The 16,216-nt window shown below is 44.8% G+C and overlaps 1 protein-coding gene across 3 annotated transcripts in view; it reads right to left on the bottom strand.

Moving 5' to 3' along the window:
* Positions 1-13,275: 13,275 nt before the first annotated feature.
* LOC146839261 (uncharacterized) overlaps positions 13,276-16,216 on the bottom strand; it is a 38,737-nt gene continuing 35,796 nt past the window's right edge. For all 3 annotated transcript variants that reach the window (XM_085651303.1, XM_085651302.1, XM_085651304.1), the window contains exon 4: positions 13,276-16,172. In XM_085651303.1, coding sequence (XP_085507429.1) covers positions 13,829-15,034 — 1,206 coding nt within the window. In that variant the 5' untranslated portion in view covers positions 15,035-16,172 and the 3' untranslated portion in view covers positions 13,276-13,828. The remainder of the gene's footprint in view (positions 16,173-16,216) is intronic.

Genomic DNA, 16,216 nt, shown 5'->3' with positions numbered 1-16,216 from the left:
GTCGGAAACTGGGCTTGACTTCGAACTGGTGGGTCTCTGTATACCTCGGATCTTGCTCTCTCAGCTAGGCTCTGGTCGGGATACTTCGCACTTCTCACCGCCTCGTCTGGGTGTTGATCGCAGTCTCAGTCGCCCCCGCTTGACCGGAGGGAGATACAGGAAATCCTGTTGGTACGCGTTATTGTCCGTCCAGCTGTGGCAGGAGACCGGGCCTGCTACTCACCGCCGGCGCGTGAGATGAGAAAGTGTCCCTGTTCGGGCGCCATCATGTGGTAAATAAAAATTCCTTTACCGGGACTGAATTTGATACAGAAACATTATAAAATAGCTCAGTAAAATGAGAGGCAAAATCCGTGATATTAGAGTTTCGGAATGGGCTTTATTCCAAGGATCGATTATAATCGGATGCTCCAAGTTCCATCACCACGGGGGTTCAGGAAGTGAAGTACATACTTTATTGACAAGAAGTAACTTTTATAGTACATACATTATAATGAAGTGAATACAGTAGGCGTAACAATTGATAAGGAAATTGACGTTTGGTCTGCGTAACCGAAAATGGGTGTAATAATGAGTGAAAAGGAACATGATTGGTTATGATGTAATACATAGGTGGATCTATAAGATAATACTTGGCCTAAATGCGCGCGCAGCAGTATGACGTGTAATTGACGTGTAACTAGGGGGTGACGGGGACTTGACATTTAGCTCTATATGTGGAGACGAGAAGTCTGGGGGGTCAAGTCAACCTAATCCCAAATCATATCTAACATCCTATGTTTAAAGAACTATGTTATCCACAAAAGAAGGACTCTCGGACAGAATCTATTCTATACTGACTGTGCGTGCGTGTACAAGCGTCTAAGTGTCTACACTGAAGGCGAGGGGGTAGGAATATTCCATGGTAACAGGGCTATGAATTACTTGCATGAGGACAGAGAAGCTGGGCCTTTTTGCTTGGTAACTGGTAGAATGTTTACTTAAACTACTAGGCAGGAATGCATCGGCTGAGGGGGAGGCAGATAATTCGAAGGTGAAATACAGTTCTTGGCAGAGAGTAGGCTGATGTCAGGCTTCGTGAGCCGCGCAGAGAATGAGACAAAGTTCATGGTCACAGATGCAGGCTCGGACTGGAGCTTTCAGAGGCAGAAGGCAAGAGGAGTTTTGATGACAGAATCCGGGCCTACTTGCCTGGACTGTAAAGTGGCATAAGTGAACCATATAAAGCCGGTGGCCTTTCATATTTAGGAATGGAATATCCGGCCTATTCATGGCGGATCTGTCAAAGGACATGTTGACGGTGGACGCACATGTATTTGCGTCTTCATAACTGGAACTGGAGGGAACATACATGTACTTGTGACATGCACATGGAACCGTTGGGGTCCAAGATAGGGGACATAACTGACCAGAAAAATCCATATTTCCACAGTCTCACTGGTTGCTACCTCGGGGAGGCATGCACGGATACCGGACCCCAGTAGCTGCTGTCAATCCGCCGTCTGTTTCTACTGGGAGCCCAGCCCGTCCCTACCTATTCCATACATGTGGCGATGGCAAAGGGTAGAATGGCTAGGATATATCATTTCTCCCTGAACCTTCCGCTCTATACTCCTTTGCTGTTCCTGGTCGGCTTGCCTTGGGGCAAGGGCTATTATACAGCCAGGGCACGGCGCGCCTTGACCAATGGCTCACTACTAGAGGAGGAGATCCAGCTTCTCCCCTTCGCTCATCTGGCTGAAGAGAGCAGGCTCCCTCTGGGGCAGTTCCTCCTTCACAGGCAACTTATATTCTCCTGTGAGTAACTCTGGGAACTATCCGGGTGTGAACCAATGACACACACAGTGCTTCAGGCCATGCTGACCATGGGATCAGGTCACCATTTTATGACATGGCTGTACAAAGCCATACGGGAATTGGCGGCCGCACCGCTCAACACACTTTGCCAAAAATGGGAGTCGGAGTTCAGGAGGGTGCTTCATGATGAAGAATGGGAAAAGGACTTGGAATTGCCAAAGAAGGTCTCCCGAAACTCATATTTCAAAAACATTCAGTTCTTCCTCCTACATCGGGCATATCTAACGTCAGCGCAGCTCCATCGCCACTTCCCAGAGTCACACTTTGCTTGCCCACGATGTCACACATCTTATGCGTCACTTGTACACATTTTATAGTCCGGCTCGGCAGACATATTCACTCGGGAAGCCTTCTTGCTAGGTGTTATCAAGCCCCGGAAGAAGCACAAGGTGCAACCGTGCTTTGCAGCCCTAGCCCTGCTGTTAGCCAAGCAGGCAATCACACTACACTGGCGAGCACCAGCAGGTCCTCCAGGGAACGCATGGACTGGAGCAGCATGCAGATGGGGTGCTGCAGAGGCGGAAGCCCTTCGGTACGAAGAGGTGCGTCGGATGCGTTGATGCCTCATCTCCCCACATCCCGCTATCTTGCTCACGCACTTCCGCAAGCAACTGACAAAGATTCTGAGACCCGCAGTTCTAGCACCCGCTGGAGGTACCAAGGTGGGCACCTTTCCCAGCAGAATTGACTAACCCCAGCCCTCCATGAGTGCGGCCCTGCCCAGGCCCCCATTATTCTCACTAGTGTCCAACATCCAGAGATCCCATTGCTAGTTACCTGTGCCTAGACCCGCACTCCCTACTACCATCACAGCACTAGAACCCCACCCATCCCCCCCTTACCATCCCTCCCAGAATTCGCTTCCGGTTAACAGTTTATTTTCATTCGTTGGTGGGATAACACAATGCAGCACTTATCACACCATTTAACTTAAAGCTCCTAGACTTGCTTCTTGTCACTGCCTGTTGTTAAATGCATTGACCTCCATAACATGTTACACCTTTAGCCTAAAACTGCATGTTCCATGTAATGGCACTTTGGTGCATATGCTATCATTTGTATTGCTATTGTATTATTGAAAAACCCAATAAAAACATTAAAAAAATAAACAACAGCTTAGCAGACTTTTGATATTGACTAAGCTGACTCCAGTGCAGAAGGTACCTAGGAGTAAAAGAAGAGAATAGAGTGAAGACTTCTCGTGTCAACAATACAAACTGAACATGAGAAGTAAGAAGAGAAGTAAGCTTAAAAAAACATTCTGGTAAGACAAGTAATCTATAATAAAATTGAAGAGACAGTAAGTTTTAGGTTATAGTTTAATTAATGTGAAAATGTTAATGTTGGCATCCCTGTAAGAAGAAGGTGAAGAAGACGAAGCAGAACAGGCAGATTTTTGGAGCAGTCTCTTCTCTGTCCCAACCTCTTTCCCCTCTTGGTACTTACCTGCGATGGAACACTGAAAACCTAGCAGGGAAGGTACAGAGAAGGGCATTGGGATTTAGCGCCGTTTTGCTCCTGTGCAGTTCAGATAAATAAAAGCCTTGCCCCTGACATTGGCTATGTATTCCTAACTTCATTAGGCATCTAACTTTATGGTGATTTGGGAACGTGCCCATCTGTAGTAGCGGGTACATTCTTACTTTGGGTAGCTCAACTGGTTTATCCCTAACATGGCGCTCCCATCTTCTTAGGCATTCCTGCATGTAGGGGAGGTTCCTCTTGAGATCTCCTCCTCCATATCAGATGCAATCTTCCGCTATAGCCATGTCCTCTGGTTCCAAGGATCCCTCCTCCGGCCACGTGCATGTGCAAAGGTGTCATCTTCCTATGTCTTGCTTGGTTCAGCACCAGGCTAGCTTGGTCTTCCATTTCCCAGTCAGCCTATCTCCTACGATGAATATTTTGTAAGTCTCGGATACCAGCCACAAGCCTCTATTTTAATTCTACCTCTGATTCTTCCTCGATGAGTATCCTCTTCCTAAGGATGCTCTCTTCATGTGGTGGGCACACTGCTCTGTTTTATCACTGTGCTTCCTGGATGTAAGCTTTTTCTCTCTCTTCCTTGATGCACAAATGTGAATCCCTCCAGGCGGGGTCCCCTTGCTTTATCTGTAGTTAGGTTCAAGGTACCAATTAGCTCCTATCTGGCTCACCAAAATGTTTGAACATGAAACACCTTGGAAAAACAAGAGACAAGAGGTATTTGGCAAGCCAGACAGATACAGCCAGGAGAACTGTTACAGTCAAAGGGTCTGAGGACTGTCTCAACTTAGAGTCGATCTGAACTGGGTTTTAATACAATACATTGAGTGCGATAAAATAGTTCCAGCGATCCTTATTTGGTAAGGAATGTGAATCTCTGTCTTTGGAGCCATAAATTAGTTTATTCGATGAGGAATCCAGGTGGTCCTTGACCTTGCGTGGACACAATGCGGCCAGTGGGAAACATGTCCTGATGTCCTGCATGAGTAGTGTGTGATCACTGCCTGTACTGTGTCCTGATTGGCTATGTGATCTAACTTTATGTGGCATTTGACTTTATGGTGATTTGGGAACACGCATACCCCTCCGGCCATGTGTGCTTTATTGGGGCCAATCTCCCTGGACCATTGTGGTGTTGCTGTGCATATCTATGGGACTGATCTGGGGTTTCCTGTACACACGTTTGTCTGCCAGCTGCATGCCACCCTGTGAGTCACCTCGGGCATGGGTCTCAGCTGCTGCCTGATTACGTGCTTCTGAGTCGGGGTTGACATGGATTTCACAACAGGCGAATTTGTCAATAAAGATGAGGTTTTGTGTTTATACATTGTCACGGAGTCACAGATCTCCCACAGGATACCGACCCAGAAGAACTAGATGAAAACCCTTTACCTCCTCATGCTATGCCCTTTCTTCTTTTACAGCTGTTTCATCCGTTCATGGCTTCCTCCATGCAGAATGAATATATCAGTGGGCCCTTTAAGGAGGAGGATTTCCTAGAATCCAAACCTATCCCCAACCAACTGCATCCAATGATCAGTTGACGCGGAAGTCAAAGGCCAGAACCTCCCAGAGACTGTGCGTTGCGAGAGGGCTCGAGAGGATGCCGATGATTTCAACGAAGGAGACTCGCAGTACGGAAGGGCTCTACGGCCAAGACCTGGAGAATGCTTCCTGCATAGATGACGTAAAAACCGGGAGACCCGACCCGACTTCCAGAGAGACGACAGCATTACCCATTGTTACAGTAGGGAGGAAACAAGACAAACGAAAGACCCCACGCAGAAGCTAGCCACGTTCCAGGAGGAGCGTGGCTCACACTTGCAATGAACTCACTCTACATGGTGCAATAAACTAGCAAGAAGAAAAATAATCTTTTTGACCTATCTCCTTATTTTGAGCCAACTTCCTACACGTGGTGGAGAATGCGTGCAAATGCTTTCCATTAGAAGACAATAATGGAAGACCTAATGCAACACCGGATAAAGGGACAAGAAAAGTTGGAATAGGCCCTAAAGAACCAGATGTCCACGGCTCAGGCCGAACGAGACTTGTTCAAGGACACAGTAGCCCAACAAGTTGAGTGTATACCCAAAGTCGTGGAGGATCAAGGCCAACTTACTACCAGTGTACAAACCCCACAACTTGCTACTGGGGTCCCAAACATTGCCCTCCAGAAATACGTTCACGGGGAAGACCCGGATACCTTCCTCCTGAATTCTGAGAGGGCCGCAAGGGCATGTAGGTGGCCCATAGCCAAATGGCTATTCTTCCTAGCTCCTCACCGGTGAGGCCCAGGCCACCTATCAGGTCGCCAATAGCAGGGGTAATACCCCTTATACAGAAATCAAAGAATTTATAGAGGATCATCTAGGTATGGATGTAGAAGCATACCAAGTCAAGTTTAGAAAGGAGAGATCCTAGCTAGGAAAATTGAGTGACCTGGCCTATTCCAACTTAGAAAAGGCCCAAAAGAATCAAAAGACCTTTTACGACAAGGGGAAGAAGTGAAGACATCCACAAGTCGGTGACTGGGTTTTAACACTCCATCCCCCTTCTCTGACAAAAGAGAAAACCAAATGGAAGGGACCCTATAAAATAGTGGGGATAATAGGGCGGACGTTCTGTTACATATAAAACCGTAAAAAAATATATATATGTCACATTAACATATTAAAAAGCAGATAGCCCCCTCCCTGAAACAACCAACCTTATCCAACCTAGTGACCCCTCTACACTAGAGCAGTTAGTTGTCAATGAAGTCTTAACAGCCAAAGAAGTGTCCCAACCACAGGAGGTTTTACGCTCGTATTCTACCATCTTCTCAGATCTCCCGGGTACAACATCTCTCGTAGAGCATACTATAATCAGTTCCCCAGGAGAAGTGGTCAAACAACAACCTTACCGTATACCTGCTGCCAGATGGAAGGCCATTGATGTTGAGCTAGACAACATGTTGAAAATGGGTGTCATACAGCCTTCTCAAAGTAACTGGTCTTCCCCAATAGTCGTAGTCCCAAAACCGGACGGTTCCGAATGGTTTTGTATTGATTTCAGAGCTGTCAACTCCATTTCCAAATTCGACTCATATCCACTTCCCCGAATCTATGAGCTGATCGAAAAACTAGGAGAGGGACAGTACATATCCACCAAAGACCTTACCAAAGGTTACTGGCAGGTTCCCCTTTGGAAAGAGAATCAAGAGAAAACGGCCTTCGCTACACCTTATGGTTTATATGAGTTTACAGTACTACCATTTGGGTTAAATGGGGCTCCTGCTACATACCAGAGACTCATGAACAAGGTCCTTCATGATCACAAAAAGTATACCTCCACATACTTAGATGATAATGTGATTTTCAGCCCCTCTTGGGAGGAGTATCTCGTACGCTGTTAAAGGGTTCTCAAAGCTCTTGAAATGGCTAGACTTCACATTAATGCAAGGAAGTCTAGAATGGCTTTTCAGAAAGTAAGATATCTTGGTTATCTCCTAGGGAAGGGTGTTATAGAACCCCAAGCAGAAAAGGTCAAAGCCATTTTAAATAACCTTTCCCTACCATTAAACGGGAAAGTAGAGCATTTCTAGACTTACTGAGCTACTATCGCAGGTTCATACCAGGATACTCAGATATAGCACGTCCCCTTACTGATCTCTTAAAAAAAGAGGTGAAAAGCAAAGTCCTGGCAAAACCCCCTCCTGAAGGCAAAAGGGTGTTCACAGAATTAAAGCCATAACTTCCAGTCCCATTTTGGTATCTCTGAATTTAAACAAGCCTTTCATCCTACAAACGGATGCATCTGGCATGGTTCTAGGAGCCGTTCTCTCCCAGCTCTCAGTTGAAGGAGTTGAATTCTACATTTTATTTATCAGTCGGAACGGAAATACCCCATTATAGAGAAAGAATGCCTTGCAATCAAGTGGGCCGTGGAGAAGTTCGCTACTATCTGGAAGGGTGCATCTTTACGTTGTATACAGACCATGCCCCCTTTCTTTCCAAACCTTTCGGTTTGAGGTCCGTCATCGAAAGCGTACTGCTAATGGGAATGCCGATTTCCTTTCCTATGTTCCCCATTTCCGCCACGGGAAAAGTCTGGTGTGGTGTGTGTCACGGAGTCACGGATCTCCCACAGGACACAGACCCTGATGATTCGGACGAAATCCCGTTACCTACTCATGCTATGCCCTTTCTTCTTTTACATCAGTTCACGGCTTCCTCCGAGCAGAACACATATATCAGCGGGCCCTTTAAGGAGGAGGATTTCCTAGAATCCAAACCTGTTCCCAAGGACTATGGCATTAACGTCTTCCAACTAACAGCATCCAATGACCAACTGACACAGAAGTCAAAGGCCGGAACCTCCGAGAGACTGTGCGTTGCGAGAGGGCTCGAGAAGACACCGACGATTTCACCGAAGGAGACACGCAATACGGAAGGGCTCTACCACCAAGATTGGGAGAACGCTTCCTGCAGAGAGGACGTCAAGACTGGAAGACCCGACCCAACTTAGGGAGAGACAACAGCGTTACCCGTTGCCGCAGTGAGAGGAGACAAGAAAAACCAAAAACCAAACGCAGAAGCCAGACACATTCCAGGAGGGGCATGGCTCACAAAGGTACAAGACCGTTTAAGGGGTTTAGGCGGGAGGCGGGCGTCTCACTCCACTTGAGTTACTGTATGGTAAAACACCAGAGTCAAAGACTCGGTGACACTGGTGAAGGTTATTTTAAGGTGTAGACATCCTGTCACTACCCACCCTGTGTTCCACTCCAGCCGCCGAAAAGTCACGGACTCTGGTCTCCCTATTTCTGTATTTGTTTTCTGAGGCACTGAACAATGAGCACTCCAAGGAGAGACCACGCGACGCCTGTCAAGAGACAGTATCAAGACTGGCAAATCTATTTTCTGTATTCTTAGTGAAATGAACTCACTTTACATGGTGCAATAAACCAGCAAGAAGAGAAAGAATCTTTTCAAAGTCTCTCCTTATTTTGAGCCAACTTCCTATATACATCAATGTATCGTAAGTCATATTCACATCGACTTTCCCATTATTAACAAGTGAAAGAGGACTGTTAATGCATCATGATGTGATATTCTTTAAAGAGGAGCATTTTCACCTCTTCTCTATCACAATTTGCAGCTCTGACAATTTCATATATGTCTATCTTATTATTCCTATTACAGCGCCTTCAGCCTTGAGAAGGCCCACGCGGGACCAACGTGCTGACAAATCGAGAACAAAGGGATTTTGGCATGATCAAGGAAATGTAACAACCGATCCTGTGTCAAACATCAGATGTTCAATCGATGGAGAGAAATGGGCGATATAAAGTGATATACTTAGTAATAAGTAACCTAAAGAATTGCTGCAAGTTAACTTTAATTAAAAAAACGAATAAAGAACTACATAACCACAATTGTGTGTCCTAGATGCTTATTATTTCTCAATATAGCCCTTTTTTGTGATTCTGTTGCAGTTCTTACATCATCACCCCAATTACAGAAGATAAAAGCCTGGGGCGTCTGGTCACAGAGGCTCATTTACATACAAAGGGGTCGGGCACAAGTCCAATCACAAAGCACAACGGTAACCTTTTCAGCTGGGTAGTTTGCTTCCTGGAATCAGCCTGCTTTGGTCCCATACTTAGGTCAACAAAGGTAAATTTGTTTTGCACTAAAGTGTTCTTGACTTTCCTTTAGTAAAGTGTCTTGAGCAGTAAGGCCACGCTCGAAGGTAAATCAAAACAGTGGAAGTCACACATTTCAATACAGTGTCTTATAAAGAGACAAGGGGTTACAGATTCAAACCAAGTTTAGATAAACAAGAGTATTTAATAATTATAAGAAGTAAATCAAAAGCAGGTCCAAGATTTAAGGATTCATAATTAGCAAAAACAACTGTTCTAAAAAAATAAAAGACGGTCCCAGTGATGTATTCAAAACTACAAAAAAGATACATTAGTTTAAAAAAAAAAAAACAGATCCACTGAAACACTGTTGAACACACATAGAAAAAGGTACTTGACCTCACAAGCTATGCTCGAGGGGGCACTGATAAGCCTATTCTCCGGTGATGATTAACACTGGATTTTGATACAAGGTTTTGGGCAGAACCAGTCAGAGAAGGTGACGAGATGCACAGAACTCGCATGAGGTGCAAAATAGACACAAAGAGTTGAGTCATCAAATCAAACCGAAATCTTGGCCATCAAAATGTGTCAAACATCAGGCAATTAAAACAGCTGCAAAGTCTTTGGGGTTGCCAGGTTATGGAGATGGTTCGAGGTTCGAGGTTGATGATCCGAACCAACGCACAGAACGTGGTATGAGAACAAGCAGCGTACGAGAGCTCACGCTGACGGTACAAATATCAAATTTGTAACCGCCAAGGTATAACACAGCAGGTTCAAAGGTCAATCAACAATTCAACCCACATCTCAATTATCCAGTTGGAGAGATGGAATACCAATAAAGGCAGATCAAGGTGCAGGAATCTCAGGTTTTGGTCTCTCTGTGCTTACACTGTAGCCGTACAGCGAGGAAAAACAACTGTTCATCGTATAAAAATGTACATGAAGAATAAGACCGCAGAACCATTCAACAGCAAAGTACATTTCAGTGCAATGCGGTAGTAAACACAACAAAATCAGGTGAAAGGAAGAGAAGGGAAAATATAAAAGTAATTCATGATAACATGTTTAACAACAAGGAGAAATTACCTGATCCTACTAATGTAGCAAGTTCAGGAAAATTACTGTAAGATATTCGTTGCCGCTCCTCAGTCAAACAAACACATCGGACGAGTGCCCTGGTATTCGCGCAGGATCCCCCCATTCGCTCTAACAGCCCAAGAAACCGAGTCCACTTTAGCTTTACTACAAAAATGAAACACTCTGGTCGAGATGGCCGCCTCGAGGGCTATTCACAAAGGTATTTTACACCTGTGAGTGCTCTATACATGCAAGGATGCTCCTAGAGTAACTTTGCCACTTTTAGCTATTTACCAATACGAGCGCAAACATACTAAAACATGCAGACCTGCGCGTCTCTACGCCATTTAACTGAGGTGGGGCAAAAATTTACAAACAAACTTACTACAGCTAAAGTTGAGCAATAGAAAGTGCAGCCCCATGTGAGAAGATGGCCTGATATATGCTGTCCACTAGTTCTAGTGGGCACCTTGTATCAGTCCAAACAACTCCTTATGGTGATAGGTTAAAGACAACCTTTATTGAAAGCTATCCTAGTGGTAGCTATGGAGAGCAGCCTTCAGGCTAAGTCTTGAAGGAATGTAAAGCAGCTTGTTTTACCAGTCTATCATCTCCTGAATGATCAAATGAAAAGACAACCACACCAGGTGTATATTCAAAATATATGTATTTAAGATAATACACACTCCTCTAGTCTCTTTATGAGACTGGAGTCCGAAGTACCTTAGTTACAAGTGTTTAAGCATCAGTAAAAGCACAAATACACATTTGGGCCCTAGGGGCGTACCAAACCATATACTAAGAAAGTGGTATAAGAACCACGACTGGAATAGGCAGTGTGCCTATTGACTCTAGAATCGCTGGGACCCAAAGGGAACTGTATGCAGTGTGGAAACACAACCGCGGATTCCTATTATCTTCTATGGGGAATGTCGCAGTTGGAATTTTAAAGATTAGGGACACTTCTAATCGAGTCAGGACCAAACCCTTTTGGACTTAGACAGTTATAGGGCTAGCACCCACGAGAGTACCGGAGTACTCGAGTTACCTCACCCAGGGAAGCCGGGTGCATAGGTGCCTTTTGGTGTCGGGTCGCGTCGTCGATTCCAATGGAAGCCTGCAAAGAACTGCTGCTGCCGTGAAGAGGAGAAGTGTCCGGAGAGATCCAAGCCTGGCTCTAGGATGTAAGGAACCTGAAAGCAGAGGGGACAGAGTCTGGGTCACTTGAGAGTGACCTAGGGCAGGATGGACCAATGCCCACAGATGTCAAGTGCTTCAGGTGAGTTGACGGGTGTCTTGACTCTTCAGCCATGAGGTCCAGGAGGCATCGACGAACTCCACGAGCCTTGGCAACGGCAAATCTCAGGAAATCAGAGAAAGGACTGCGGTGCAGACCAGCAAGGTCTGATGGACTCACCCAGCAGAACCAGAAAAGCCCAAGTAGAAGTGGAGTTGCCTTCGTGGGGACCTGCTAGCTAATGGGCTAGTGATCGCGAAGGAGCCTTGAGCGGCTGCACTTGGAGCAGGCCCACGGTTCACTCGTAGAGTGGAGGCCAACAATCTTCGGTGCAGGTGTTGCTCAAGGCTGGGGCTACTCAGAGCCTAAAGCACAACTTCGAGGATGACAAGGAAGGTGTTGTTGCTGCAAAAGTTCACGGTGTCCAGGGGTCACGGTTCCACGTTACACACGATAGCCACGGACCCCAGCTTTGCTCCGGACTCAGGGTAGCCTAGGGGAAGTCTGGAAATCCACCTCTGGGGATGCAGAGTCTTCGGCGTCCGGCGGGAGCTTCATTAATGCAGACCGGTCAGTTGCTTCTTTGGTGCCTGCCAAGCAGGGGAGTCACTCCTTGACCCCAAGGGAGATTTCTTCCGTCTTCTAGTCGGGATAGAAAGTCGAAGATCCAGGATATATGTTTCAGAGGTTCATCCAGGGTAATCTAAAGTCCTAGGGACTGGATTCCTATACTTATACTGAGTTTAGGGGATGGACTAACTCTAAGGCCCCACCTACGGGTGGGCTTGGGGTTGGGGTGGTTACACCCCTTCCCCTTTGTCCAGTTTCGCACCAGAGCAGGGGCTGAGTGTCCCTGCAACCGGTTTGAACTGGCCTATGTACAGGGACACCTTGTGTGCCCCAGGCAGTGTCTCAAAAGCATTCTCTGAATGCACCCACCCTGCCCCAATACACATCTACCTGTCTGGGGAGGTGGTTACACCTCCCTGTGACAGGAAACCTATTGTCCAGGCCTCCCCTGCTGGAGTTTCGGTCAGCAGCAGGAGGCCAGACCCGTGTCTGTGGCAGTGGCATCCATTTTCTGATGCCAGGGCTTTGGAAAGATTTAACCGGGTTTAGCCAGTGTGAACATGTCTCTCCCTCTAGAAGGGTGGAATGCTACCCCCGCCGACAGAACTGTAGGGGAGGGGGTAGTATTCCAAAGCGTTTGACACCAAACACAACATGTTTTGATGCAGCCATCTCAAAGTTAGCATTTACCGCAAGGTTATAATGCACTTAAGAGTATATGGTATGGCTGTATCACAAAACAGGCATAAGGAAGTATTTCTGAATGCTGCAGTGCGGCTCAGCTCATGCTTGGGCACCCTCTCACATAAAACCAAGCACTCTGCCTTCAGGATTGTCAAGGCCTGCCATAGGAGTGGCTTATAGGTTTATATGTGTCTGTATAAGGTAGTGATATAGGTAGCCTATACCACAGTAAGGAGTGCAAGCACACCCTTACCCAGGTTGCAGTAGCAGACGTGTGGTGTAATTTTGGAGTGCTTCCCAGGGGTGGCATAGTACATGCTGCAGCCCCTGGTAGGCCTCTGAGGTACCTATGCCCTAGGTACATAGTATACCTTATACTAGGGGCTTATAAGGCAATCCAGAATCCAATTAGATATGTACCTAATGTACATGGAAACCATTTTAGAGAGGAAACAGCTAGGCTGTGGTCCTGATTAGCAGGGCCACAGCCAGACTAAGGTCGAAAAACAGTGAAACACCAGCAAAAAGTGGGGGTACTCATGTGAAGCAGATCCTACTCTCCTACACCCCACACATAGCCAACCAATGATAATGCAAAACCCTCCCTTAGAAAATGCTGGAGACAGAGACTTAAAAATAGAACCCAATAGGAAATTAAGATAAATTAAAATTATTTATACATTCAAAAACTGTTTACAAAATAAATAAATAAATTACTTCATGATAACATTTTAGACTTTTAATTTAAAAATCATTGTAACTTTTAAGAACATAATTTCAAATAATTCTATTTATAACTTTTTATAAGGCACAAAGAAATAAGGCAAATTCAAGCATTTCCATCCCTCGCTGTGTGCGTTTCTCAGTACACGGTTTGTTGGACAATCAATGGATTGATGTCTTTGTGGCTGCTTCATGTTCTGCTATAGTGAAACCTCCTCCCCAGGGTTGACACTGAGCACCTTTTATTCTCCCGCATTATCTATCTCATGTACATGGGTTGCATTTATAACTGAAGTTTTCATCACATTTAGAGCACTGTTAATTTTCTTTCTCCCGTTGGGTTCTCTCATATTGACGCAAACTGAATCTCCAGCAGACACCTCCCTGGCATTTAGAACAATAACAAGGTTTTGTCTAGTGTGAATTCTCTTGTGTTGAGCAAGAGTAGATTTTTGGCTGAAGCTTTTCTGGCATTCAGAGCACTGATAAGGTCTTTAGCCAGTGTGGATTCTCTGGTGTTGAATGAGCTGGATCTTACAAGCAAAGATTTTTTGCCACTTTCAGCACTGATCAGGTTTGTCCCCCGTGTGTGTTTTCTTATGTTGAGCAAAACTAGTTTTCCAGCCAAAGGTTTTCTGGCATTCGGTGCACTGATAAGGTTTTTCACCAGTGTGAGTTCTTATATGTTGAACAAAACTAGTTTTCCAGACGAAGGTTTTCTGGCATTCGGTGCACTGATAAGGTTTTTCACCAGTGTGAGTTCTTATATGTTGAACAAAACTAGTTTTCCAGACGAAGGTTTTCTGGCATTCAGTGCACTGATAAGGTCTTTCACCAGTGTGAGCTCTCTCATGTAGAGCAAGGCTAGATTTCCGGTTGAAGCTTTTCTGGCTTTCAGTGCACTGATAAGGTCTTTCACCAGTGTGAGCTCTCTCATGTTGAATGAGACTGGCCTTATAAATAAAACCTTTTGGGCACTTTGAGCACTGATAAGGTTTGTACCCAGTGTGTGTTATCTCATGCTTAGTCAGGATACTTTTCTGACTGAAGCTTTTCTGGCATTCAGTGCACTGATAAGGTTTTTCCCCAGGGTGGATTCCCTCATGTTTAATAAGACTGGCCTTCCACCTGAAACTTTTTGGGCACTTTGAGCACTGATAAGGTTTGTACCTAGTGTGTGTTAGCTTATGTTCAGTGAGATTACCTTTCTGACTGAAGCTTTTCTGGCATTCAGTGCACTGATAAGGTCTTTCACCAGTGTGAGTTCTCTCATGTAGGGCAAGACTAGATTTCCGGTGGAAACCTTTCTGACATTCAGTGCACTGAAATGGTTTTTGCCCAGTGTGGATTTTCTCATGTCGAATGAGATTGACTTTACAACTGAAACGTTTTTTGCACTCTGAGCACTGATAAGTTTTGTAGCCAGTGTGTGTTATCTTATGTCGTGTGAGATGACCTCTCTGACTGAAACGTTTCTGGCATTCAGTGCACTGATACGGTTTTAGCCCAGTGTGAATGAACTCATGAATAATGAGACTGGATTTCCACTTGAAACTTTTCTGGCACTCTGAGCACTGATAAGGTTTTTGTCCAGTGTGAGTTATCTTGTGTTTAGTGGGGTGAGATTGATGACTAAAGCTGTTCTCACATTCATTACTCTTATTCGAGTTATGTGAGTCTTCATGTTGGGTTTGCTCCTGGACACCGGCCATGTTAAGACTGAATCTGATTCCAGAGTCTGTACTCGTATATGTTACACTCAGCATTAACTTCTAAAATAAACTGCAGATGCTCTTCGTAACATTTGCATTTAACTAATTATAGCTTTTATCTGGAGATTATTTTCCTACTTTTAAAGGCAGCCTGTCTAACCTGTTTTATCAGCTTTCACCGAGAGGCCCCTTGTATTTATTGAGATGGATTCAACTTCTCCAAGTTATGCTCGGGTGAGTTCTCTCAAGTTGAATTAAACTCATTTTGTGACTCCAGTTTATCAGATTCGATTTAGGAGTTTTAAAAGCCTTGATAAGATCTCTGGGGTCTAGTATTTGCTGTTTAAGTATATTTGTTCATACAAGTAATGACAGGTGATTAGGGCATGCTAGAGTGGCTTTATGAATTAGCAATACATAGCACCGGCCCCTTTTAAACTTTCTGCCAGGACATGCTTTGTCGCTCTAAGTCTAAGGCAGGTACATGATCGGCTTTGGCGGTCCGGGACACTTTGAAACTACTCTGATCAACCCAAGAGACAGCGTTAGTGCGGGACAATGTTTTGGTATTGGAAAGGAAAATCCAGCGTCTTTGCTGTAATGACACTTGAGAAAGAGCATTTACAATTTGTTTTTTCAAACAATGTCTTCTCTCTAACAATCACTTGAGAAGTAGACAAAAGCTTGCTCTTTTAAACCGTGGTTATCAGTCTTTCTAACAATTCTGTCACATCACATGAATGGATACTGTTGTTTGGGAGGGGTTTGGGTCCCCAGGGCATTTCTCATAAACCATCAGACAGAATTTACAACACTGATTATCCTCAAATGCACTGTGTGGGTATCAACTTTTGCCAATTTTCTTTGTTCTTGAAATGTTTCTTTCAAGTGAAAATATTTTTACAAATAGTAGTAGCAGACTTTCAATTTACTCCTGAGTTCCATTTATATTTCAGAGGCTTCTCAATCTCAGTAACTGACTCGTCATAAACATTTAACGTAATTTTTCTTTAAATATTTGGCAACTTTCACATTCAGCAGTTTCTTCCGCTCCAAATTCATCACCATTCCTGGCACTTAGAATGTGTTTCTCCTCTGGAGCTCGAGAATGATTTAACTTTCCATGAAATAATCCTTTTTATTGTGTTTCACTTAATTAAAACCTTCTTTTATCTGTTCATGCTTTGGTCACCTAGAGAAATAGAGTTAGATATTGTAAATCAACCTGAAGAACAA

This window comes from Triturus cristatus, chromosome 4_1 (genome assembly GCF_964204655.1).
Source record: "Triturus cristatus chromosome 4_1, aTriCri1.1, whole genome shotgun sequence".
Lineage (NCBI taxonomy): Eukaryota > Metazoa > Chordata > Amphibia > Caudata > Salamandridae > Triturus > Triturus cristatus.
Note: the sequence above shows the minus strand (reverse complement) of the source record. Positions and strands in the feature narration are given on the sequence as shown.